The sequence below is a fragment of the Psammomys obesus genome, unplaced genomic scaffold (assembly GCF_907164565.1).
Source record: "Psammomys obesus unplaced genomic scaffold, mPsaObe1.curated_primary_1811, whole genome shotgun sequence".
NCBI classification, from domain to species: domain Eukaryota; kingdom Metazoa; phylum Chordata; class Mammalia; order Rodentia; family Muridae; genus Psammomys; species Psammomys obesus.
This window is the reverse complement of record NW_026596095.1, coordinates 5,561,498-5,586,212: the sequence shown is the minus strand read 5'-3', so window position 1 is coordinate 5,586,212 and position 24,715 is coordinate 5,561,498. Positions and strand designations below refer to the sequence as shown.

Below are 24,715 nucleotides of genomic sequence, written 5' to 3'. Positions count from 1 at the left end.
CTCCAGCTGTTGGCCTAACTTTCTGATCCAGGACTCCTGAGAGAATGTTCTAGAGTCTCTCTAGCAGACCCACCCTTGTTCTCAGCCCTGTGATGACTCTAATTCCTGGCAGCTTAGATTCCTAGTTCATTCCAGCGCTTGGAAACCAGGAACCTCATTTCAAACTCTTTGAACCTGGTCTCATAAGCAGTAGGGAATCTCAGCGCTCGGGAAGCTGGACAAATCCAGGTACTCATTGGCTGGAATCCAGTGATCATCTTCTCCGCCCTACCATTTTAAAACTTTAGCAGGAGTTTAATTCAGTGTAGAGAAGGATGCCAGGTGCCTTATAGGACGCAGTACTGATGCATAAAATTGGGTCAAAGGTAATTGTGCGAAGTGCTGCTTCAAGGACAGGTCATTTTCTAGCTGCATATCACTCATTAACTGGAGGCATGGTATTTCATTAGACTGTGTTTTAGGTTTATTACTTCCTCTGCTGCTTAAATCTCACATTTCTTGCCTCATACCAGGGTATCATCAGTATCATCGGCTGTTTCTCTGTTGGTCTTTGCCTTTGCATTTGCTGCCCTTCCCTGATGTTTCCTCTCAACTATGCAAACCACATCCAATCTCAAGACCCATCCAAGTACCCCTGACTTCTTAGGCACGCTCCTGCCACCTGCCAACAGTGGACAATCTGTGGCACTGTGAGACAGATTGGCAGTTGTGCTCTACCAGTTTGTTACATACATCCTTGAGGCAGACTTGTCTTCTATGTATCTCCTATCACACTGACTGTCTAAGATGCTTTTACAGATCCGGGAAATCATCCCAAATTTCTTTAAAACTAGAAACAAACAAGCAAACAAACAAAACATCCAAAGATTGTTAAGGTTCAATAAAACACGTAATATTCACAGAGCGCCCTTTTCAGCCAGGCAGTGGTGGTGCATGCCTTTAATCCCAGCACTTGAAAGGCAGAGACAGTTAGATCTTCGTGAGCTCAGGGCCAACCTGGTATACAGAGTGAGTTTTAGGTCATTCAGGTCTACACAGAAAAGCTCAGTCTCGACAAACCGGAAATGGGAAAAAAAAGTCCTTTTGGTAGGAATGCTGTCATAAAATATAATTTTTAATATTTATCTGGTGAAAGAGTCCCAAGAAGTCATGGTGCCCAGTAACTCCAATAGCCACAGCACAGCCGTCACTGTGTTACATTGTCCTGGGCTGATTAGACCTCCTTTCTCAATGTGCAGCATGTTGCACCATACACTGCTTTGCTAACTCCTGAGAAAGCCCAGCATAAGAATATCTACGACATACTTTCCAGTATTTGAAAAAGTGTAGTGAATACTGTATCCACTGATAATAAGCCCACACGTACTAACTACAATGCCACTGTTCTTTGCTTTTAGGCAGAAATAACCCAGCTGGCAGCACTGGGGAGCCCAGACTGCTCAGAGGTTCTGATACACTATTGACAATGCAGAGACTTCTGGGATATGAGTGAAAAGCCAGATACAATTAAAAATCTACCTGTCAGTCACAGAACAAATATAGCCCTTATTTCTAGAAGCCAGATAAAACAAAAGTGTGAAGAAAATATGCAATACTTCTGTGTCTTTAATCATTTACTTAGCTGTTTATCACCATCCCACCAATTTTTGTAATTTTATGTTTGCAATTTCAAAACAGCATCATTATGTTTTTATCGTTATGAATAACTGTTTAATGTCTCTTCCCAAGTTAGTGTGAGAGATTATGAATTAGATAGAAATTTTTTGAACACGGAGTTCAAAGAAGAGAGTGGGAAAGGAATGCAAAAAAACTGAAAGGACCCATGACAGCAAATACACTGAAACACAAAAGGTATTTCATAAATTGTTTCTGTCTCTTTTCTCACCTCACAAAATAACACTTAGCTGAAAGCTGACAAGAGAAATTTCAGTTAACTAGTAATTGCAGTTGTGATATCAGTCATCAAAGTCATGGTATAGCCTTGAACTGAAGGTGTGAAGGTTTTTGATAGATGACTGACTGGACACTTGATCAAATTTGCTCCTGTGAAATATGAAGCACAGGAACCTTATACACTTTAAAATTAAGTTACTCTTATGCATAGAAGTTTAGATGACAGCTTAGTGATGACAGCTGGGTCTCACCAGACAATGAAGATGAATACAGAAAATAAAGCCCACTCTATTTTCCCCTTTAAACAGGATTTCAGATCTGTCTTATGGAACTCCTGGGGTATAATCTCCTAACCCTTGTCTCAGCATCATGTGATTTGTAGTTAGTATATATGGGACGCTGTGAGATCACAACAACAGATAATTGTGCAGGAAGTGAGGGAAGGAGAGTGCCAATAACTGACCACTAACACCAAGAACAGGGGAAAGCAGTATTTTTCCTTCCACCGCTCAGAGAAAAATTAATAAGTCATGTAATGACTGCAAATTCCTCCCATGGCATTATATCCGCATTTTAAAATCTACTTGGACAATTCCTCCATCTACAAGTAATCTTTGATTTGCCTCGATGGGTAGAACACCATGATGAAATGCCAAGGGGACCAGGAGCATAAATCTCCAGACACTGTAAAGCTTGGGGCTTCAACCTTTTGGAAGGCTCTTCTGAGACATAGTCTGGCAAGTTAACTTACAGGAAAGACTTCACAAGAATAAGGGAAGATCACTTCCTCCAGTTGTGCCAACTGAGACACACCCAGATGACAGGCGAGCTGAACCGGACCCAGGAGAGAAGCTAGGACTCTCTTGTAGCTTTAGTGTGGGCCAACATGGAACACTACACAATGGGAACAGAGGCCCACAGATGTCATAGTGACTCTGGCTTGTTATTACTTATTTCTGAGTTCTTAAATTTGTATTTTACGAGTTGAGGTGATTTTCCTGCACGCATGTCTCCTCACCATATGCATGCCTCATGCCTGCAAAGGCCAGAAGAGGACATCAGGAGCTCCTGGAGCTGGAGTTACTGATGGCTGTGAGTCACCATGCCGGTGCTGGGAATCAAATTCAGATGCTCTGTAAGAGCAGCCAGTGCTCTTATCCACTGAGCCATCTTACCAACGCCCTTATTATAATTACTTTTTATTATTAAGATAAAATAACGTCAGATTTGAAAGTGACCAAATAATCTGAACATATGCTTTTCTGTTTCAAAAATTTATGGGGCTAATTGGAAGTTCACCAAACCCCATCTTTCATTCTCAACTTTGAAGTTCTTTTCTTGTTTGCTTTTAATTTGAAAATTCACTAGTCAATGTATATGAAAATAACAGAAATCAAAATCTAAAAATTATTCTAATATGATTTAATGCTGAATTAAAATTTTGAGAATTGAGGCTTAAATAACTTTTAAAATATCCTCACAATCAGAAAAACTAATAGCATTTTTAAAGATAAGACTAGGGATTTTTTTTTCCCTTAAAGTTCTCTGTAAAGCAAAAGAAATATCTACAATCAAATTATCCCCACAAACCATAATTTAAGTCAGATCCTAAAAGACAGTTCAAATTTCTTGGGTTTATGCAAGCCATACAGAAAAGAAACAAATAAACATTACTCAGTTCCTTTTCAAATACTTCATATTGGCATCCCTTTATTCTTATGGGTTCACATCTGACTTAACATTAAGTAAACATATCTCTACCCATGATCATGAGGTCATTTCCATGAAGAATACTGTTTGAGAGGCCGTTTTTTCCTATACACCTTCTTATCAAACTTCTGACAATCATTCTATGAGGCCGAATGATTTTTAAACACCCAGCCTTCCTGTTATAAAGTTTTCCCAAGGTGTCACTAGTGAATCTAAGGCAAAACAAACACACTTGTATGTAAGTTCAAATACAATGGTGAAACCTGACTGTAAATACTGTATTTGCATCAGGAGTTATATTCAGTTACCATAGCAGCCACCCACATTCTCTCTCTCTCTCTCTCTCACACACACACACACACACACACACACACACACACACACACAAAGGAATGGTGAGGAAAGAAGAGGAAGCAGCATAGAACAGAATCTACTGTTGAAAATACAGAGGTACCCATCAGTGTAATTACAAGCAAGGATCCTAACTCAGTCTGAACAGCATTTAATGATAGAAGATTTCTTAGCACACGACTGCTTCCTAATCTCATCACTATCTATACCTGAAGCTTTAAACTGTATTAAATTGTAAAGTAATGTAGAAGGAAGGGTGATTTTGGCTAAATATGAGCACATAGGAACTATTAAAATTTAATGTTTCCCTATCGGAGACATCATCATCATCAGGAAAATCTGTCGTTCAGTAGATCTAAAAAAAATTATTTTTCACAGTATCTATAACTATAAATGGGTAGAATAAGTACATATAGCTATAAAATGTTACATATTCTCAAAAAAACATTAGACATGATGAATTATTAAATATAAATGATCATGAATAGATGTTAACATTTAACAACATGTAGAAATTAGTTAAGTAACGAGTGAGTAAAATTGAAGCCTGAACCACAGTAAGTGCTCAATACATGTTTGCCAAAGTCACTCTAATTAATTATTATTATTATCAATAAAGTATCTATGCCTAGGACAGTATGGTGTGCAAAGCATGAGTTTCTAAAAGAAATGGCTGCGGTGGTGAGAAGAATAGAGGAATAAGCTGCGACAATTTTTCTAGAACAGAGGAGGCTAATGCATTGTTTCATAGCCATGCCTTTGAAGGACAATTCAGGATACTAAAATGGCTATGTATGTTATTCTAGTTGCATATTTATCACCATTGACAAAGGCTGGATACATAGTGAAACCTAACATATATTAGTGCTCAAAGAGGGTCCAGCATCTGGCCTCAGAATGCAGTAGGAAATTTTTCTTCCATCATCTGTTTGATCACATATTCATGTGCGGGTATATTTAGAGGATACAGATTCAAAAAGCCTACAACAAATTTGGATGAAGGCAGTGGATGAAAAAACTGCCTTGAGTCTCCTGACGCACTCATTCAGAATCTTCCCTGTAAGACTGAGTGCTGCATATGCCAGCAGAGAAGCCTGTCATCAAGCAACTTGGTGAAGAGGAAAGAATATGCATGTTAGCACATTTCATTCAATGATGAAAGGTATCTTACAATGGCTAGGAGAATGCAAAGCTGATAGGCTGAAGAAACTAGGGAGTTTGGAAAATGTATTTGGAGAGCAGAGTAAGAAGGAAAAGGTAAATTTGTAATACATATCTTGCAGCAGGCAGCAGGAAGTGGCATACAAAATGATAGGATTACATTGAATCCCAAATACTATAAAATTTTCTTGATAGCAATTTTTTTAAGACCAAGCACTGAGGGATACAATTATCATGGTTTATAGGCTTAAAATGAGGTCTTAGACCAACACTTGAGATGCTAAGGTGGTCTGATTGCCACAAGTCTGAGGCCGGCTTAGACTGCATAGTGGACTCTAAACCAGCCTGGACAACAAGCAAAATGCTGTGCTTCTTTGTTTTGTTTGTTTGTTTGTTTGTTTGTTTTAAATGAACAACAGCAATCTAAAACTCTTAAAATGTGTACTCTGTGACCTCTAAATTTATCTTGCACTGAAAATGTTATGCACATTGATAAATCTTTTTTCTCATAAAGTCTTCTTCCGCTTGGCAATCTTCATTTCCAGTCTCACAGAAACTATCACTAGGCAATTCTAGGTGCTCTCTGTGCTTTTAGTGCTCCCCTGACATGATTACATTTGAAACACTGTCATCATCAAAGGGCTTCTGGAGTGTAAAAATAATTTTGAGCTTTTCCAAGTCATTAGAAATAATCAAATTTTGTTTCAGGCTGGGCCAGGATTTTTATTTTTTTTATAAACCTTTTCTTGATACATTGGAATCATAAAGGAGTAGATCATGGGACCACTGAGAAGAAGAAGCCCCAAAGAAAGGCATCTGAACTCTCTAAACTTCTCACTACAGTTAATGAGGAGCCCACCGAGAAGAAGGGTGAGGTTCAACCCCATGGCTGCATACCTCCTGATGAGATGGTGGAAATGAGGAAGACACGCATGCCTTGGTCAAGAACTGCCTGCCAAGGCTGCCTTTTCCCCATCCATTCTGTCAGGAACACAATCAGCTGTGATCACTTATCCCTGCTTCAGGTCTCGGGGTGCCTATGCTCAGAGCCTGGGCCCTACAAACCAAGTGATGACCAATATTCAAGAACAAAAGGAAAACACAATTTCTCAAGATATTTCAGTTAGTTCTATGAGAAAATATCAAAACACCAAAGAAGAACTTATGACAATGTAATTATCAGGAGCAGAGGAGCCCTCTAAGCTGAGAATCCCTTCCCTACCAGCACCATTGAAATTAAGAGCTCAGGTAGGCAGACAGGAGAGCAAACAGTTCTCTAAATTATGTGATTACAGCTTCACAGGGAGTGCTACAAAACAAGTTAGTTTCCACAAAGCCTTACTTAATACAAGGACAAACATATTTACAAACAGACATTCCAGTGGCAATGTTTTTTGTTACCAGGTACCCGCACAGGAACTCGAAAGAGCCAGCTGGGTTAACATTATCACGGGGCAACCAGCAATCATTAGGAATGAGTTGAATGGCCTGCAGAAACCTAGTAGTGTTCTAGCTATGACTCCCATTACAGTGTGGGAAGGAATTCCAGCACCTGGAAGGAAGAAAGCACATCCCTAGGAGCACACAGTGCTGATGGCCACTTACCGTCAGATACATGGCAGCATAGACACTGAGGGCAGCTTCTTTGGATGGAAATGTTTTCCTCGCTCTCATGATGAGATCTGGGTTGCCCGTGCAAGCTTCCTCCCCACTGATGAACTGTGTGAACTGCTGACAGCCCAGCGCTGTGTAGTTGGGCTTACACAAGGCCAGGAAGTGTGGGGCCAGGTTTCCTGTCACCACTTGCCCAGCATTTACAAAGATGTCTGTAGCAAACAGCCCAAATGCATAAATTCCTGAGGAGGAAAAACAAACAAACAAACAAACAAACAAACAATATTAGCTTTCTTCTTCTTTAAAAATAATTATTCTATATTAAGCCAATATGGAAATTTTTTGAAACTGTACCACATTATATACCTGCGTACATTCGGTTCTTTTCATTTTACCTCTCCTCAGTTCCTTCCGTGGCTTTCTGGAGTGGTTAAGGGTGCTGAATTATTTAACACATTGAGCCATCTACCACTGGCCACCCTTTCATGCATGGCAGGTTTGTAAGACTAGATAAAGGAAGAAAATATATTCTGAGACTATGCTTGGGTGATGCAGGTTTTCAAACGAAGAAACAGATTCCCTGAGAGGATGCAGCTGAATGTGTTTTAATAGTGTTAGCAACCTCTCTTTCTTCTGCTATTTTTGACATTTATTTTAAATCACACTATCATAAAGTAAAAGCAGTTGAATCTCTTAGGTTATGCAGCCTAAGCCCATTCAGATTAGCTAACACCTCTACTGGAAGCGCCAGTTAGCAGCAAAACCTAATGTCATCAGTTTACACTTAAATATCACAGAGAGATCTTAAGCAGAATGTTCTTGGATTCAATTCTACATAGCCTTTAGAAACACATTTTCCAAAGACACAGAACAGCTACCGTGTGGTCCCAATTTATCGTGTATAGATTTGCTTTCTAGTTCTCTGTTTTGGAACAAGTTAGGAAACTAGCAGGCAATCAATGTGCTAGTTCTCAACTGTCTTTACAGCATTAATATTTCTTTACTGTGGTTACTTGAAAGTACAAATTTAAATACACAAACTTGTTATCTCCTTTGTAATAATCTTAGATTTGCTTGAATACCAAAAGCATTCAGGGTCACTGGCTATTTTCTACATGAAAGCGGCAAAAAGCCAAATATATTTCCAGTATTAGATATATTGATGTCCTTTTAATTTTTAAAATACCATGAAAGATTTGTTTATGAACCAAAATTATTTATCTACTTCAGTGAAAAAAATTTTGTCATTAATATCAATGATATGAATAAAATGTAACCTTCAAAGGTCTGGTTCTGCTGTGAAGAAATCTACTGGTTTCTAATTTGAGGTAGTAAAATCCACCAGGATTTTTATTTTACCTTTATTTTTTCAAGACTTATTTATTTTATATTACATGCGTGTGTCTGCACCTGAGTGTATAATTGTACAATATATCTGTGCAGGTCCCAAAAGGTCAGAAAAGAGCACTTCAGATTCCCTGGTGCTGGAGTTAGAGGTGATTGAGAACCACTCAATGTCTCTTTGTTAGGAACAAAACCCAAGGCCACTGCAAAAGCAGGATGTACTTTTAACTGCTTTATCTCCAAGGACTTTTAGACTTATAGAAAGTAATATTTCCCAAAAGGGTTGGCCTATTAAAAAGTCATATTAATTTTACTATAAAAAATGTTTTTCTTCTTGGTTATATATTTCTGAACTGTTTCTTTTTCCAAGTCTTGTGTTGAAGCCATAGACAGCCTCTGAAAGACTCTACTGATAGAGGTATTGAAGCAGAGGTTCAGACTCATAGCCAAACTTTGGGCAGAATGCAAGGAATTTTATGAAAGAAACAAGAGATGGAGAGACCTGGAGAGGATGGGAGCTCCAAAAGGAGAACAACAGAGCCAAAAACAAACAAACAATAAAAAAAATACAAAAACAAAAAACTGGGCCCTGGGGAACCTTCAGAGACTGATATCCCGATCAAGGACAATGCATGGAAAGGACCTAAAATCCCTGCTCAGATGTAGCTGTAGACTCAGTCTTCAAGCCGGTTTCCTGGTAAGGGGAGTAGAAGCTGTCTCTGGCATGAACTCAGTGGCAGGCTTTCTGATCACCTCCCCCTGGGGGTTGCAGCCTTGCCAGGCCACAGAGGATGGCAATGCAGCCAGTCCTGTTGAAACCTGATAGGTTAGGGTCAGATGGAAGGGGAGGAGGACCTCCTCTATCAGATGGAAGGGGAGAAGGACTATGGGAGGGCATGGGAGGAGAAGTGAGAGGGAGGGCAGGATTGCAAGGAGACAAGGGAGGGGACCACAGCCAGGATACAAAGTTACTAAATTGTAATATATAATAATAATCAAAAAATAAAAATCATCATGCATGCAAGTTGCAAAGGATCCAATAACTCTCCAGTATTAGATGTTCTTTTAATTTCCAAAATATTATGTAAGATTTCTTTGTGCACCAAATTCTTCACACAACAAAACTCTTTAGTATCCTAATGTCAAGGTGATAGAAGCATTGATTTTTCTATTTTAAGTTCTGAAAGAAAACAGCAAGAATCCCCCTTTTGACATCTTAGAAGTAGCCAAGAATCATAACAATAAAAAAGCTGTAAAAGCAGAAAATCAGGAGAGGCAGAGAATTGGGAGGAAACTGAGGCCAGTAAAATGTTAATGTACAAAAGTGCACATATTTTTGTCCTTCAAAAATCTCAAAGCTAAGCATTGGCATCTAAAACATCTGTACTCCTTGAAATGTAGGCTAAGATGTACTCATTTTCTTAACTAAACTGTTCTTTTTTTTTCTAGTGTAATAGGTCCACTTGTTTAAAATAGAAATACTTGAGAATAGTATAGAGATGTCTCTTGATACTTTAAAAGTTCCCAAATAAGTCTCAAAACTAAAATGTCAGCATATCAGGTCCAAAGCCAGTATTGCTATGGATGGCAGAGATAATTTTCAAAGGGGATCCTATAAAGCACAGCCACTCTTTTGACTCAAAGGACAATGTCCCTATGCAAAGTGCAATCTTTTTATGAAGTGCTGCTTCAGTAGCAAGCTATCATTTTATTACAAGAGCGTGAAACCCCAGGTCACCATGAAGAAGCAAAAACGAAAGGAAACTTACATAGCCAGTACCTGACAAGAGATAGGCATACTTCCCCTCGGGGCCCATTTTCTTTGCGAATAGATATGTGGGCAAATGCAGAGGCTGTTTTTCCTCAACAACACAACCGGATATGCTCAGTAGTACTTGGGAAGGAACTGAATGCAAGTACTTTTAGTTTTCCAATGTTATTTCTTGTTACTTATTTTGCTATTAAATGGGACACATGCAAAGAGAACTGAATCAAGAGCACACTGCTTGTACAAAGATAAAAGAACTCTTTAAGGTTTTCATATATTTTTAAAAAGTTCCTTCAAAAGATACTTGGGTGCTTTTGGTGATAAGTCACTTGATGATAATGAAAGTTCAGTCTTCCAAATGAAGACCTTTAGTCTTCAGAGGCACCTACAGTCCTGATTCTTCTACAGCTAGTCTCTAGTGTAATGGCTATAGAACAGTTCACTATTTGCTCTCTCCAAAGTTTTCATCTTGAGCCCCATAACATGAGACATTCACTGAAAAGTTGCAGGCTCCTTGATGAATCTCTCAGTGTTTAACAAAAATCACCTAATGTGCTTTTTAACATACACAGCAGTATTCATTTTAATCTAACAAACCAGAAAACAGTAATTCGTGTTAAAATTTGTTGTCCAATGAAATTGGCTTATCTTAAGTTGTATTGAATTACAAGGATGCTTAGTAATTTGTCATTCTGCTAAGTGCTAACAGCATGAAAGTTAAACTACAGGTATCTCTTGTTCTCTAACAAAACTATCAATGTAACTTAGTTTTCATAAAAACCAGCTCAGGGCTAGTCCAAAGAATATAACATGTTAAGTATTAAATTCATCCTTTTGCCAAATTATCACTCTTGAAAGACCTACTCAGGTAACTATTTCTCCCCATGCATTCATTCTGAAGCCTCATATACGTGCTAAGTCATTTATTTTTATAATGTACATTTTAGTTTCTCAATGAATAATAGTCATGGGTTATTTTCTTTCCTTCTTAATGTGGAAATTGCATTGCAGGCCATCTTGAAAGTTGTCTCATATATGATTATCGTTATCGAGAAGAATAAAAATAAACCAGTGGATACATACCAAGAAATCGGACAGTTCGGCGTACCAGAGGATTTATATAGCAACAATCTCCCGTTAAAATAGTTTTTTCCTGGTTTTCAAAATCCCTTGTGGCTAATTGTAGGCAAAACACTGCGGTTTCTCCAACTATTATCTTGCAAAGAAATAAAAGATTAAAGAATGTTAGAGTTTCACAGGTATTACAAGTTACTTTTATTTAAAAGGTGGTAACTATCTCAATGTAAAATTAAAGCACAATTTCTACATAGACGCTTCAGTTTTAATTTTGACAGCATACATAAATCTTATTTCTCTCAATTTTAGAAAATATTAAAATGATATATTTTTGAATAAAAATAGACTATAATACTTGATCTATACAGAAGTCCTTAAGGAAATTCTCAGTTATTCTAATGTGCAATTTCCACTCTTTAAAAACTAGCTCTTGCTTGCTTCAATCTGACCTTCTCTAAAATTCAAAACAGATTTTTTGTAATAAATGTACTATTACAAACAAATGGATAGAAAGGGCACAGTGAACACAACAGTTTATACAGTTAGTATTTAGGAATAATTACATGACAAAAATGATAGTAAAACAGGTTTTAAGTGACTGTTCTTAGAGATATCTTGTGTAGACATGTTGATTGATATCAATATGATACTTCTATGAGAAAATAAATCATTTCATGGATGTTGAACATTGTGGTGATTCTATTCTGGGACATTATCAAGAAGTTTTAATAATCAGCCTATTATTTACACCTTATTACAAATATATTGTTTTAATCTTCATAAGACCTGTGAAGTAGCATATTACCTTTTCAAGTGAAGGGAATTAGAACTCACTCAAGAAGTAGTGATGAGGGCTAGGCCTTGGCCCAGCTTTATTTTTTCTGCTTACAAGGACCTGCCTATGTTCTACTCATCTTTGAACAGTTGCAGTGGTTTTCATCCATGTCGTCAGAAAGTATTAGAGTGAGAATTACTGCATTATACAGATAAGGACATGCAATCCTGAAGCACCTAAATATTTAGCTTTCTTCCAGGCTAATAAGAAGACAAGCAAAATTTCTGACTTAGCCTCGGACCTCCGATTCCATTTAATACCACAGACAAAGCATAAGCTATAAAGTTAATGAAGAAGACTGTTCAGCAGGAAAGTTCAGTATGTAAAAGCCTGTATGACACACACAAGTTGGATCTCCAGACTCATGTAAATAAGGAAAGAAAGAATTGCCTCCTCAAAGCTATTCTCTGATCTCCACCTGCATACCATAACATGGAACCCACCAGACTGGCCCCAAACTCACAGAAATCTGATCTGCAGGAAGATCTTTGTGAATCTGAGGCCAGTCTGGTGTACAGAGAGAGTTCTAGGACAGCCAGTGAACCCTGTCTCAAAATGCAAAGCAAAGCAAAACAAAAGAAAATAAATAAAAAGTTAAAAGGAAATTGGAGCCAATCATTTGTCTGTTAGTTTGTCACTGTTTTGTTTTTAAATCTATCTTTTTAAGGTTAATTAAGATGCTGTAAGGACTCCCTGACATTCCCTTGGTGCTATAGTTTGCTCATGTTCCCCAGAATCTCTATGTTGGAAACTCATTCCCCCATGCCATATGTGTGTGTGTGCCCTGCTTTGGTTATACGACAACTGAAAAACTGTTCTGAGTAAACTGGATTTTCCCCAGGCCACGGAGAGGACTTGTCTCCAGGAAAAAGATTGATCGCACACAGTTTTGACGACTTGTCAAAACACTTGGCAGGAGACACTGGAGGTCAGACACCGATGATTGCTAAGATCCTCCCCTGGTGAAAGATGATTTCTGAGCTGTGTGTATCTGCTGCTCTCTGTGTAAACCTAAATGTCTGGTCTACAGGGATGGCTAGTAAGTAGAGGGATAAGGACTTCCTGGTCTTCCAGGTATCCTGAGTTTAGTTCTCCAGTACTCACACTGGATGGCTAACAATTGCATAAAAGACCACCTCAAGGAAGTTCAACTTCTTCTTTTGACCCCATGGGTATCCTTCCCTTAACATGAATAAACATAAATCTTAAAAATGTAAGAATAAGAAATCTTAACTTCTTGTAGGCCCCCAAAGATAGGCACAGAGGGTCAGTGGATCTCTTTCTTTGCTTGTCTTCCAAATGTGGGCCACATTGAAAAAGTCTTTTTCTGTTTTTCAATATTACTTCTCTGTGCAGTTGGCCTATTGAGGATGGGTGGCCAAGCTTAGGTTGTTATGGCTTTGACCCTGAAAGCAACACTAATAACCCTGTCTCAGGTATTTTGTTATAGCAATGGAAAACTAACTAAACCACCAAAAAATGGCTTGAGACTTTATAAAAGTTAATGTCTGTGTGATAATTATATACTTAAAATAGTAAATGAAAGAAAAGTAGGGACCACAGAAAGTGAGAAGATAAGTCAAGAGTTTGGGTACCATATCCTTCCTTCTTCCTCTGTTTCCTTTTACTATATCCTTTTTCTTACCCAAGACAGTGAAAGTTCGAGATTAAACCAGAACAAACTAAGATGAACTGTATTTAAGTCTAGTCTTCTCTGCATGGTGGGGCTGCGTTAAATTTTAAAAGATTAAAACTTCCAACTTCCTCCTGCATTTTAACTTTGGCTTTGGTGAAGTAGAACAGCTGTGTGACAAAACAGTTCATCTGGCTGAAGGAGACACAGAACTATTTTTCATGGGAACATCACCTGTCACCAGTGCCGTAGGAGAAGTTAAACAAGCTGTGGGTTTGGTACTTCCTTATCCCTCCTCTCTGAATAAGTCTCTCATATCCTGTCTTCATGGTTGCTTCTCAAAATAAACGACTACTGTGAGGCTTTCTGGGGAAAAATCAATTAGCACTGTTTTGCCACAAAAGTATTCCATATTCTATTCCACTTTATGACTTCTCAGTTCCCAACACAAATGCTGCATTTCTTCTCTTTGCCATAGCACAGATCAGCTTTCAGGCTGATCTTGCCTCACTTGACCTTGAACCCGCCTCAGTATTATAAGAAGGCTGTGTGTTCACACACAGCCTTCTTATAATACTGGTGATAGCTTCCTGAATAGACTAATAAATCGAATCCTCAGGACATCATATCTCCAGTAGATCAGAATGCCCCTGTCTATGTTTTACCTTTTGCTTGACTTAAGCTGCCAACTTCTTCCTTGCTGTGGGGAAGGCCTATCTAATACCCTGTTTCCCAGATCCCTATCTTAGTAAATCCCTTAGTTACTAAATGGCTTCCAGACTAACAACTGCTTTTTAGGACAACCCGCCTATCCTAGGGCTACTCTTTTAAGTAGCTCCATAACACGACCTTCTAGCTTGCTTACACTTCAGCCTATTTCACGTATCTGAGTTCCCTACTTGTGGACTGCAGAAATTAGTCAATGTCATTTGGCTGCTGTGATAAGAAGCCCAAAGTCAAAGTAGATTAAGCCTTACAGAAATAGTCCTCAGTCTGGAGGGATATCTCAAAACCAAATTGAGGGATGGTTAGAGATTAGGTAAAAACATGCATCTCTCAATGTCATTACTCTTCTTTCTGTGGAGGAGTCACACCATCTTATATCATGGCTGTTCTATGAATAGCTACCTTGTTATCATTTTTCTGAAAGCCAGTCCCGCATTATTTGCGTGCTCTAGCAATATATAAGAACCTTATCTTGAACTTGAGAGATAAGTTTCAAGAAACAGCCCAAATAACAAATTAAGGGGCCAGAGAGATGGCTGACAAGCTAAGAATGCATATTGCTCTTTCCAACTATTCAAGTTCAGTTTCCATCATGCATGATAATCAGCTCACAATAATCCAGTTCCAGAGGATCTGACATCCTTTTCTGACCTCTGAGGGCACTGCACGCCCATGCTCAAACATACCCTCCTGAACTGTAGTCAAATGTAGTTGCATTTAGGCAAACAGTCTTCTTTGTTAAAGGCACACCGATGCCCCGATGATCAAGGGAGAGCTGAGAACGCAGTCTGATGGTCACCAGCAGAACAACTGACAGTGGCACAGGATTTCCCAAGGTGAGCTTTTTGGCATAACTTAGAAAAAATATGTGCCAATAGGACACTCAGGAAATAGTGTCCTGAGTCACGGACAGCATCCGCGATGACCTGTGGATGCGCGGCCCCAGCTGTTCTCAGCCCACCTCTGTGTAAATACTAATTCCTCCTAGCCAAGGCGTGACCACGTGGAACACTAAGGTGTACCTTCACGTGGCAACTATGTTAAAAAGAACTTCCTTAGGTGGTGGTGCCTGCCTTCAATCCCAGCACTCAGGAGACAGAGGCAGGAAGATCTCTGAGTTTAAGGCCAGTCTGGTGTCTACAGAGCAAGTTCCAGTACAGTTAGGACTATACAGAGACTCTATCTCGGGAAAAACAAAAACAAAAAGCAAACAAAACAAACAAACAAAGAAGGAAGAAAAATAAAACTTCCCATAAACTTGAACAAATTTCTATCTTTCACTGTTCTCTAGTCCATGGTCTTGGTGCTCTAATTTTCCTTCCTCTTCTCTGAAGTGAGGTTGACCCCATCAATCAGGAGGCTCTTCCCACCTTCTCTGGCTTAATTTCTAACCCTTCTCATTTACAGATATCTCTTCTAATTAATCTCTGTATATCTCACCTCATCTTGTGTTTTACCTGCATCTGGGAAACAAACTATTATATGATCAAAAACAACAAGGTGTGATCCTGACTACACTTAAAAGAAAGGCCATGGTTTTACAAGTCTGGAGGATTTGCAAACAATCCTAACCAGAAAGACAATGTTTCTGTTGAGGGACTGGGGTGGGGGCAGGGAAGAAAGAAATCTTTCTCGTGGCAGCTCTCAGCTTGACTTCAACAAAAACTCTCCTAGACAGAGCTGGTCTTGGAGGCAGAGAAGCAGACACCAGTGGTTAATGTTAACTATTATCATAGTTAACAGTACCATTAAAAATAACAGTAACGGTATTTATGTTAATAACATTGGCTTGAGTCAAGCACACATATTCATCTATAATTATATATAAACATGTATACAAGATGATGTTATAACAATCTATATTCTTATATACAACAGCACTTGTTCAAAGTAGGTACTTCTCAATGGATTGATACTTTCCTTCTGTTTTGCACTCCCCTCTAACTGATTTAATGTCATGTTGTACTGAATCTAATATATCCATTTCTTTTTTTATCTTGAATTTGAATTCAAGGTTCTGGTCAGTAAATTTCTGACCCAAAGTCTATGTTTCCCAGTGTTTTGGTTTGTTTCTTTTGTCATTCCTTTCAGGTGCCTTCTTCAATGAACTTTATTTACCTAAGGCTTTAACAACGTCTTTTCCCCTAAGGAATCCTAGCACTTGTGTCTCTGAACTCTGGATGCAGGGCTCCCATTAAAGTGGAATAACCGTAGAAACTCTGGTCTGCTTACTGAGATCCTCAAAGCTCTCACATTCACAGTGGATCCATGGGTCCCTCTCTGAGCCTCCCATTCTTCCCTGATTTACATCATTGAACCCACTAACCCTCCGCTGGCACACTCATGCTAAAGCTCTCACCTATCACACTGACCCTCTGTTCTAACTTGCTTCTCTCCATCAGTGGCTCTTCATTATATTATTTTAATTAACAAAAATTACGTATATTAAGGTGAGGATGTTCAATATGGTGTCTTAAAATATGCACACAATTTTGAATGACAAGGAATTCCTCCATTACTATTTTACATGTCTTCTTTGTGATAAGAGCACTTAATATCTATGTTCTTAGCGAGTAATAATACATTGTTATCATTATTTGCTATAGTTACCATATTGTTTAAGAGATCACTGGACCTTATTCTTCCTAAATAATGCTATCAGTTTCTAGGCCCTGATTAAATTATGGCTTAATTCTATTTCAAATATGTCTACTTCTCCTTTTGTTCATATTTTAGAGTTTAGTCCCCTGTCATTTTTTTCCTGCATTACAGTATGCTTGAGACCCACCTCTGCTTTTCAAGCTGTCTTCTACCAGACCTCTATTGAAACTGAATTTCATTCAATCTAAACTTACTGCTTACAATTTCAGTGTGAACTCATGGCCTATGGATTAAAGAGGTTGTTATATGAGGTGTTTTATCGCTGAACTTAAACCTACCTTTCTCAGCTTCTGCAATTCCTACAAAGCCTTAGGACATGCTACGCTAATGTCACAACCAAACAATTTGATTCCACAGCATACCAGCTATTCCTATGCTTCAATGCTTTTATTTGTGGCTTAATATGGCCTGACGTGCAAGGCGTTTAGACATGATTTAAATATCGTTTGCTCTGTTGCAAGTTTATTCTATGCCTGCTGTAGTCTACCCTTCCTTCTTGTGTTTCAATGGTACTTGGTACATTTATTATGGTGATTCCATATGGCTTTTATAACGGCCAGTAACTACTGCACTCAGTCGACAGTTTCTCAGAGGCTGGGATTGTACAATGCTTATTGCTCCAGTTTTAAATGACTGACGGTAAAAATGAATACCATACGGGTGAATGAAATCCTGCACAACCTACTTGTTAATAGACAAGAAAACTATCCAGGGAGAAACAGAGTAATCAAACAGGCCCGAGCCACACGGTTGCTGGTCTAACCAAGATCTGAATCCAAATTCAAAGGCATTTTACTTCAGCCTCTGCCTAAAAACCTGCAACCTCTGAACTTTCCCAGGTTAAAGCAAGTGAACCCTGGCTTTAGAATGTAGGCTGTGCCTTGGAGATGCACTTCATTTCTAGAATCGGTACGGTCTTAAAGAGATGTTGGGCACTTAGCATCTAATTGGGACACTCACAATTCTGTAGATAGCTGTGAATGCAGAAAAACATTTCTGATCTCACTCAGACATATTCCAGTTTCCTAATACAAACCCATGGAGTATCCCACCACCCTTCCTGACTCCATCACTGCTTCTGTAGGTTCTCTTTTCAGGGAAATCACTTCTTGTTCTCTCCGTATGGCTCCTATGAGAACTTGAGAAACTGTTGTTTGGCTTATCACCTCACCTTTATTAAGGAGCTCTTAATTCTGGTATCATGGGCTGCATTTTTCATTAGATGTGCAAAGCAGCCCCTGGGCAAGGAGCATGACAAGTTTAATACCCTGGGAGTTTGAGAGAAGAAGACATAACAGTATAGGCACAAAACCCAGATATAGAGCATCGTTACTGCAGAATTTTCCTTGTAGCATTTGTTTTCTTTTATGAACTAACAAATAAAAGCTGGTTTCAAAAAGAGTTGAGGTACTGAACAAGGATATCTGAGATCAACTCAAGAGCATGCCCCCACCTGCTTGCCACAAGCAACAGCTGTTCACAAGCTTTAGAAAGGTACAGAAGTTCTGAAGGGACAATAGAGGCTCTTGTGGGGATCATCAGCCAGTTTGTCACAGGCACTTCTGTTGTACCCCAGCACACATCTTCCATTCACTGGGCAAGAAAGGAATGAGAGAAAATTAAACTCTACCTGAGGACAAAAGGTATCTGGCACAGCAACCACAGAATGTCCCCAATCTCGTTTTCCAATTCTCTTCCTCTGGGCTCTTCCTCATCTCTTTTCTGTCAGCAGAAGCAAACTCCTCCCTGGTACTCTCCTCTAGAGAACATCCTCAGGTAAAGTCTTTGGAAGACATATGATTGTTCATTGTCCTTGTCAATCCAGTTTACAATGTGGTGAGGGGCCCACCAGTGGCTTAGAAGGTATAACATAAAGGGATGCTTGTTGTATCTTTCTACCCATGGGTAGGTCTGAGCAAACATACTGCTCCTTGAGAGAGGATCCTCCAGCCATGGTCCCCTTAGGGACAAGAGTGTTCTCCTGAGTCCTGGCTGATGGACAGAAGCCCTGTATTCCATGCACAAGTCTCCCAAAACTGGAACTATCCTACATTGCACATACATAGCTTCCCGCTGGGTCACTACCTTCTGCTTTATTGAGCATTATGGAGCTCTCAAACCCTGCCTTGCCTATCAAGCTGGCCCTACATCCTGTACCTTCCTAATGCTGCATCTCCATCTCCATGCATTCTTTGAGAACAGATCTTGTCCTTTCTTATCCATTAGTCATGTGCCAGTGAGTAAAAGGCCATGACTTGCTAACAAATAGTAACCTACAGAAATGCATGTATGAATCATGCATCTCCAGATACAATTACAGAAACCTCTCCAAAGTGAGCAAAGAACTTTGCTGTTATGCCTCAAAACTCAGAAGCTGACTTTTGGTTATCTAAACTCCTTAATGGCAAAATAATGAAGTGACCTTTTCAAAATAGATGCAATCATGATAGATTTTCTCCAGTTTCAAAGCCCAAATAGCTTTATGTTTCTATTCATAAGCATCCAATCAGAAAGTTTCCTCAAAGATAGCCATGCATTACTGATTAGAAAGTAGGAAACCCATTCTGGGTGTATCATAATAGCAGATGCTATGCACACAGTGTGATAGTGTTCAGCACATCTATTTAACTCATATCAGATGTAAGTTAAATAATATCTGACCAACACAAGTAATTTGGGAAAGCACAGTCACAGGAGACACTTGAGTTTTAAATGTTTCTATTTAGATCATCAAACTCAATCTTGTCAAGGAAGTTATAAGCTCAACTGAGGCAAAATATTGCTGGGGAGAGTGTTTCACTAGCTCCGTGTCCTGATATAGGCCTACCATGTCTTGTATTTCTCCATCACTTATGATGACTTAGAGGCTGGTGTCTCTGAACGTGATTTCCAAGGATAAACTACAAGGTTGGTTTAGGACTGAATAAACTGAAGAAAGGAAATGAATGGTGCCTCAACAGCAATGCAACCTCTGCCAGGATTCGTAGGTACAGTAATATCTTTACAATTTGAGCCTTGAAATTTTTGTTTACACTTTCTTTTTGTATGATTTCATCCACTTATATTTCATTGACAAAAGTATATTCATGTGTCAGATACAAAGTGATACTTTAAAACATGCATGCTTTGTTGGACAACACCAAATGACCTACACCCAAGCTCATCCTACATATCCACATTCATATTGTGAAGTTGTTAGGAGGAGTGACTACTAACTTGACTGTATCCCTGCACACTTGCATTCAGGTAGATTTTTACAGAACAAATGTAGGAATATGTATTGATTTTAGGTTAAAAGCATAAGAATTCAGGAGTGACCTTTATATGTTCTCTCCCCTGAAGTGCTGGAACAGAGCTTAGGGTCCAGTGGTTATTGGTACCATGGATGGCAGAGGTCAAAGTCCTTCAATCATAGGACTATACTAACTTCACAGCAGATTAGAACTGCAGGGTCAGTGTCTCTAGAAGAAAATAGTAATTGTCTAAAACTAAAAAAAAAAAAACAAAAAAAAAACAGGTGTTATTGTATTTTATGGCTATCTTCTATTTATGTAATTAAAAATAACAGTAATGATATAAAACATCCTTTTATAAGATTTGCTTATGGAGCTGGGGATGTGCGTTATCAGTAACTTACTTATGTAGCATGTATGAGACGCAGGTTTGATCTCTAGCACCAGTGTTTGATGTTTGCTTGTTTGTTTTTAAGTGAATAGAATTAAGAAAAAAAAGGTATGGTTAACGTATGTGGTGGTTTGAATAAAGATGACTCTCATAGTCTTATAGAGAGTGACCTTATTAGGAGGTGTGGACCTGTTGGAGGAGGTGTGGTCTTGTTGGAGAAAGTTTGACACTGGGGGTGGGTTTGGGGGATTCAGAATCTCAAGCCAGTCCCAGTGCCACTATCTCTTCCTGCTGCCTGACTATCTGTACGAAGAATTCTCATACACTCTCCAGCAATATGTCTGCCTACATGATGTCATGCTTCCCAACATGATGATGGATGACAATGGACTCTAAACCTCAGAACTATAAGCCACTCATAACTCAACATTTTTCTTCATAAGAACTGAGGTGGTCATAGTATCTCTTCACAGCAATAAAACCCTAACTCCAACTAGGTAGAATGCTGTCATGATGGACATCCTGAGAGTAACTGAATACACATCAAAAGTTCAGCTGTGTGGCATTTATCAGGTTCTAACTGCTCTTTAAATATTTTCCAATTTAATCCACAAAGCACCCCCCCAAAAGTAGGCACTGTTGTTTACAGTCAGTGACAAAAGATGAAAAGAAAGGAGGCACAGGTGAAGCAACCTTTGCACTACCAATGGTAGTCAGAATTATGGTGGATGTAAGGTAATAAGATCCCCAGAGCCTGGGGAGAGAGAAGATTTTAGGGACTGTTGGGTCAAAAAGCAGGTGAAAGGATATGAGGCCAAGAGTTGGAATCAGTCACTTGGGTCAAGAGTTGCAGCCTTTAGATGACCCATACTAAAAGTTTTAGCAAGGTCTAAGAAACTGGAAGCTGTCACCAATCCACTGAATACTATAATCTTGTCACCTCATATCTTAGTTGCCAAGGCTCCTGTCCAGCTTGACAGCTCAGTGGGCAATGGTGCTCAACGTGATGCCTGGGCTAGCAGCACCAGCAGTTCCCAGTGCAGTTCTGACATGGAAAATGCAGGGTTTGCATCCAGCTCTCTGTATTCTCACAGGCACCCTAGGGAGTTCAAATTGTTTGAAACTCTCAGCGAGGTTGCTTAAGCTTGTCACAGGTATTTTAAAAGGAAAATTTCAATATATGTATAAACAAATAATGATTATGTCCTTGTTCTTTACCAAGTATTACCAAGCATTGTAATTAAAGGTGGGTTAATACAAAGAATTTAAATGATTGCTAACATTAAAAGAAATTCGGCGCTCACACTTTTCACTTTTTGGATTTGTGTGTGTGTGTGTGTGTGTGTGTGTGTACAAGGTGTGTGCCTGGGGAAGTCAGAGAACGGCCCTGTGAGTCATTCCTCAGGCATTCTCTACATTTTGTTTGAGACAGAGCCTCTTACTGGCTTGGCACTAGTCTAGTACACTAGGCTGGGTGGCCAGTGAGTGCAGGGATTTCCCTGGTGCTGGGACAGCAGGAGTTCAGGAGCACACCCTGTTTTATTTTTCAACATGCTCTAGAAATCAAACCCAGGTTCTCAAGCTCACACAACAAGCACTTTACTGACTGAATCAAGAAGTGAGACTCAAGTTGGAGCATCCTAACAGGGAAGACACAGATCCTTAATGGCCCACACCAGGCTCACTCTCATTCACTACAATACTCACACCACTAGCGTGGAGGAGGCCATGAGTGACTCACACCTACAACCCACTTATAGTGTAATCACGTGTGCAGGCATTGCTGGAGAAGGAACGCAGAAGACAAGAGAGACTGAAGGAAGGTCAGTGATGACTGACAACTAGGAACACAAGTGACAACTCCTGCACCAAAAGGAACCCGCTCTACTCTTGGCAAAAGGGATTCCAGATTATCCAACCTTATCTAAGCCGTGTTGTCAGTAATAACCCTGTAGAGCCTGCAGACCCGAGGCTGGGACCGAAGAGCACTGTCCCAACCACTGGGAAGGAATTTGAATCTCTCCAACAGTGCAGTAAGTATGATCCACACTAGAGCAAGAAAGGATGACTATGCACTGGTTTGGGCCTTTTTCTAGCTAAATGATTAAGAGGAATTGTATAAATACGTTTCACCTATGTATTTCTATCCGTAAAATGAAGAAAATCAGAATGATGATGCCAGCCCGGGCCTGATTTAATAGTTAAATTCTAAAAGTAAGGGAAATCACACAACTCACTAAGGGGCAATGGGAAAGACTCTAACTAACATTTATGACAGTAATACATGAAGTAAGGGAGTAATGGAGTAAAAGAGCCTGTGACACTTGACAGGATAGTTGAGTACTCTGATGATGTGGGATCATGCAGAAATGTTTAGACTACCCATCTTTCAATCTGTGTGTATGTGTGTGTGTGTGTGTGTGTTTGTGTATGGCATTGTTTGCATAACAGTGAAGCATGGACTATAAAGCTAAGCCCAATCAGACTGGGGAGATGGCTCTGTATTTTCCACTGAAGCGGAAGACCTTACTTCAGATGGCCACCACTGTCATAAAAGCCCAGGTGGTCATGGGCATCTGTAACCCCAGCACAAACACACGGAGACAAGTGGATCGTTGGAGCTAGTAGGCCAACCAGTATCTCCAAAAGCCCAGGATGACCTCAGACTTGCCATGTACTCCAGGCTGAACTTGAACATTCTAAGTGCTAGGATTAGAGGCATGTGTCACCATGACCTGTTTATGCTTTGCTGTTTATGCAACTCCAACTCTTCTTGTGTAAGGGTCAAGCACTCTTCCCAGTAGGCTACATTCCCAAGCCCGGGAGCGATCTCTGAAAAGAAAGATCTCAACACATCTTAACATCAGCATACTGGGGAACAAGTTTTTAGAAAAACGAAACACAGAAGGTTAACAGAGAAGCAAATATATATTTCTCTAAAGGTTGAGATATTGCTTTACAAGTAGAATTTTGAGATTGGTGTGCAATAGAAAGCAGCCAAAGTAGGACATTTGGGTTTACCTTTCTTTTCAGATTTACTGGTTTAAAAGAGCAAATTATTTTCTTATAGTACAAAAAAAAAATGCACCTCTCCCCACCTGATTGTGAGGTATCCCCTGACAGCTGTGTCAGAGGAGAATCGCCATGGACCGAGCACGCAGGCTCTACCTCACTCTCAGCTAACAATCATTCCGACATTCTTCCTTTTATCTGCTGTTGATGCGAAGTTCACTTTTTTCTTTCTGTTATAGAACATTGATTTCTATTGCACGCTGGGATTAGAAGGTTAGTGGTCTGCTAGTGTGCGCTGCTACATTAAAGAAATCTATATTCAGTCGACTCAATCATAATGCTCTGAGCTGCCCTTTTAATGAAAAGTAGTTTTTGAGGATTTCTGGAAAAGTAGAAATGCTACTTCCATACGATTTCAAAATCATCCAGTTGGCTTTCTTACAGCCATCTTCTTCAGAATTTTTTTTTTTTTTTTTTGGCTTTCATCTCTTCCCATCTTCCCCATCTTTAAACCTAAACCTACTGCCGGAGCAAATGTCTTTAAGGCCACTGAATTTTACTGGGGAAAAAAAAAGAAAGTCTAGACATTTGAATGATTTTATTTTTAAAAGTCTCTTGCAGGGTACTAAGTGATGATTACGTAGGAAATCCTTATACATCACTGAGCTATTAAAAATGCTTGATGAAGATGCACAAAGAAAGGCATGATTGAAACCCAAAAATAAATGAATGAGACAAATCTTGGAACATGAACTCATTTTGCAGCCTGGCCTCATTTGCAGTTGGTACAAGGGCAACGCTCCCAATTACTGCTCATCCTGTTCTAGGAAGCGGTACAATTACAATTCAAATGTGGAGCCCTAACGTCTCTAAAGCAATTCAATGTCTTAAGCATGTGCGTTTAAAGTTTCCATTACATAGTGGTAAATCTTTTAAAAGATTTCTGCTTATGATATATACACATTCATCCTATAATAAATTCATACAAATATATACATACATAGTATTTGTCATTATCAGTTTCAAAAGTGACATAGCATTTAACTCTGAGCAAAAGTACAAATGCTGCTCTAACATCTGACGTATGTCAACGTGAGTTGGTCATCCCCCAAGTCCTATGAGGCATTACCTTATTTCACAGAGGAAGGAACTGAGGTATTGTGAGTAATTTTCCCAAGGTCTCAGATGTAGTCAAAAACGGCATATCTGAGAGTCAAATGTAGGCAGTCTGTAACGGCATAGCCTGGTGCTTTGTATTTGATTGTTAATTATTTTGCCTCCTGAGGTCTGCTTGCTGTCTTTTATG

At 39.3% G+C, this 24,715-nt stretch overlaps 1 protein-coding gene across 2 annotated transcripts in view; it reads right to left on the bottom strand.

The window, feature by feature from the left end:
- Plppr5 (phospholipid phosphatase related 5) overlaps positions 1–24,715 on the bottom strand; it is a 120,098-nt gene that overhangs the window by 62,052 nt on the left and 33,331 nt on the right. For both annotated transcript variants that reach the window (XM_055628193.1, XM_055628195.1), the window contains exons 2-3: positions 10,925–11,057; positions 6,721–6,971 (exon numbers count right to left, since the gene is read on the bottom strand). In XM_055628193.1, the coding sequence (XP_055484168.1) occupies positions 6,721–6,971; positions 10,925–11,057 (384 nt within the window). The remainder of the gene's footprint in view (positions 1–6,720; positions 6,972–10,924; positions 11,058–24,715) is intronic.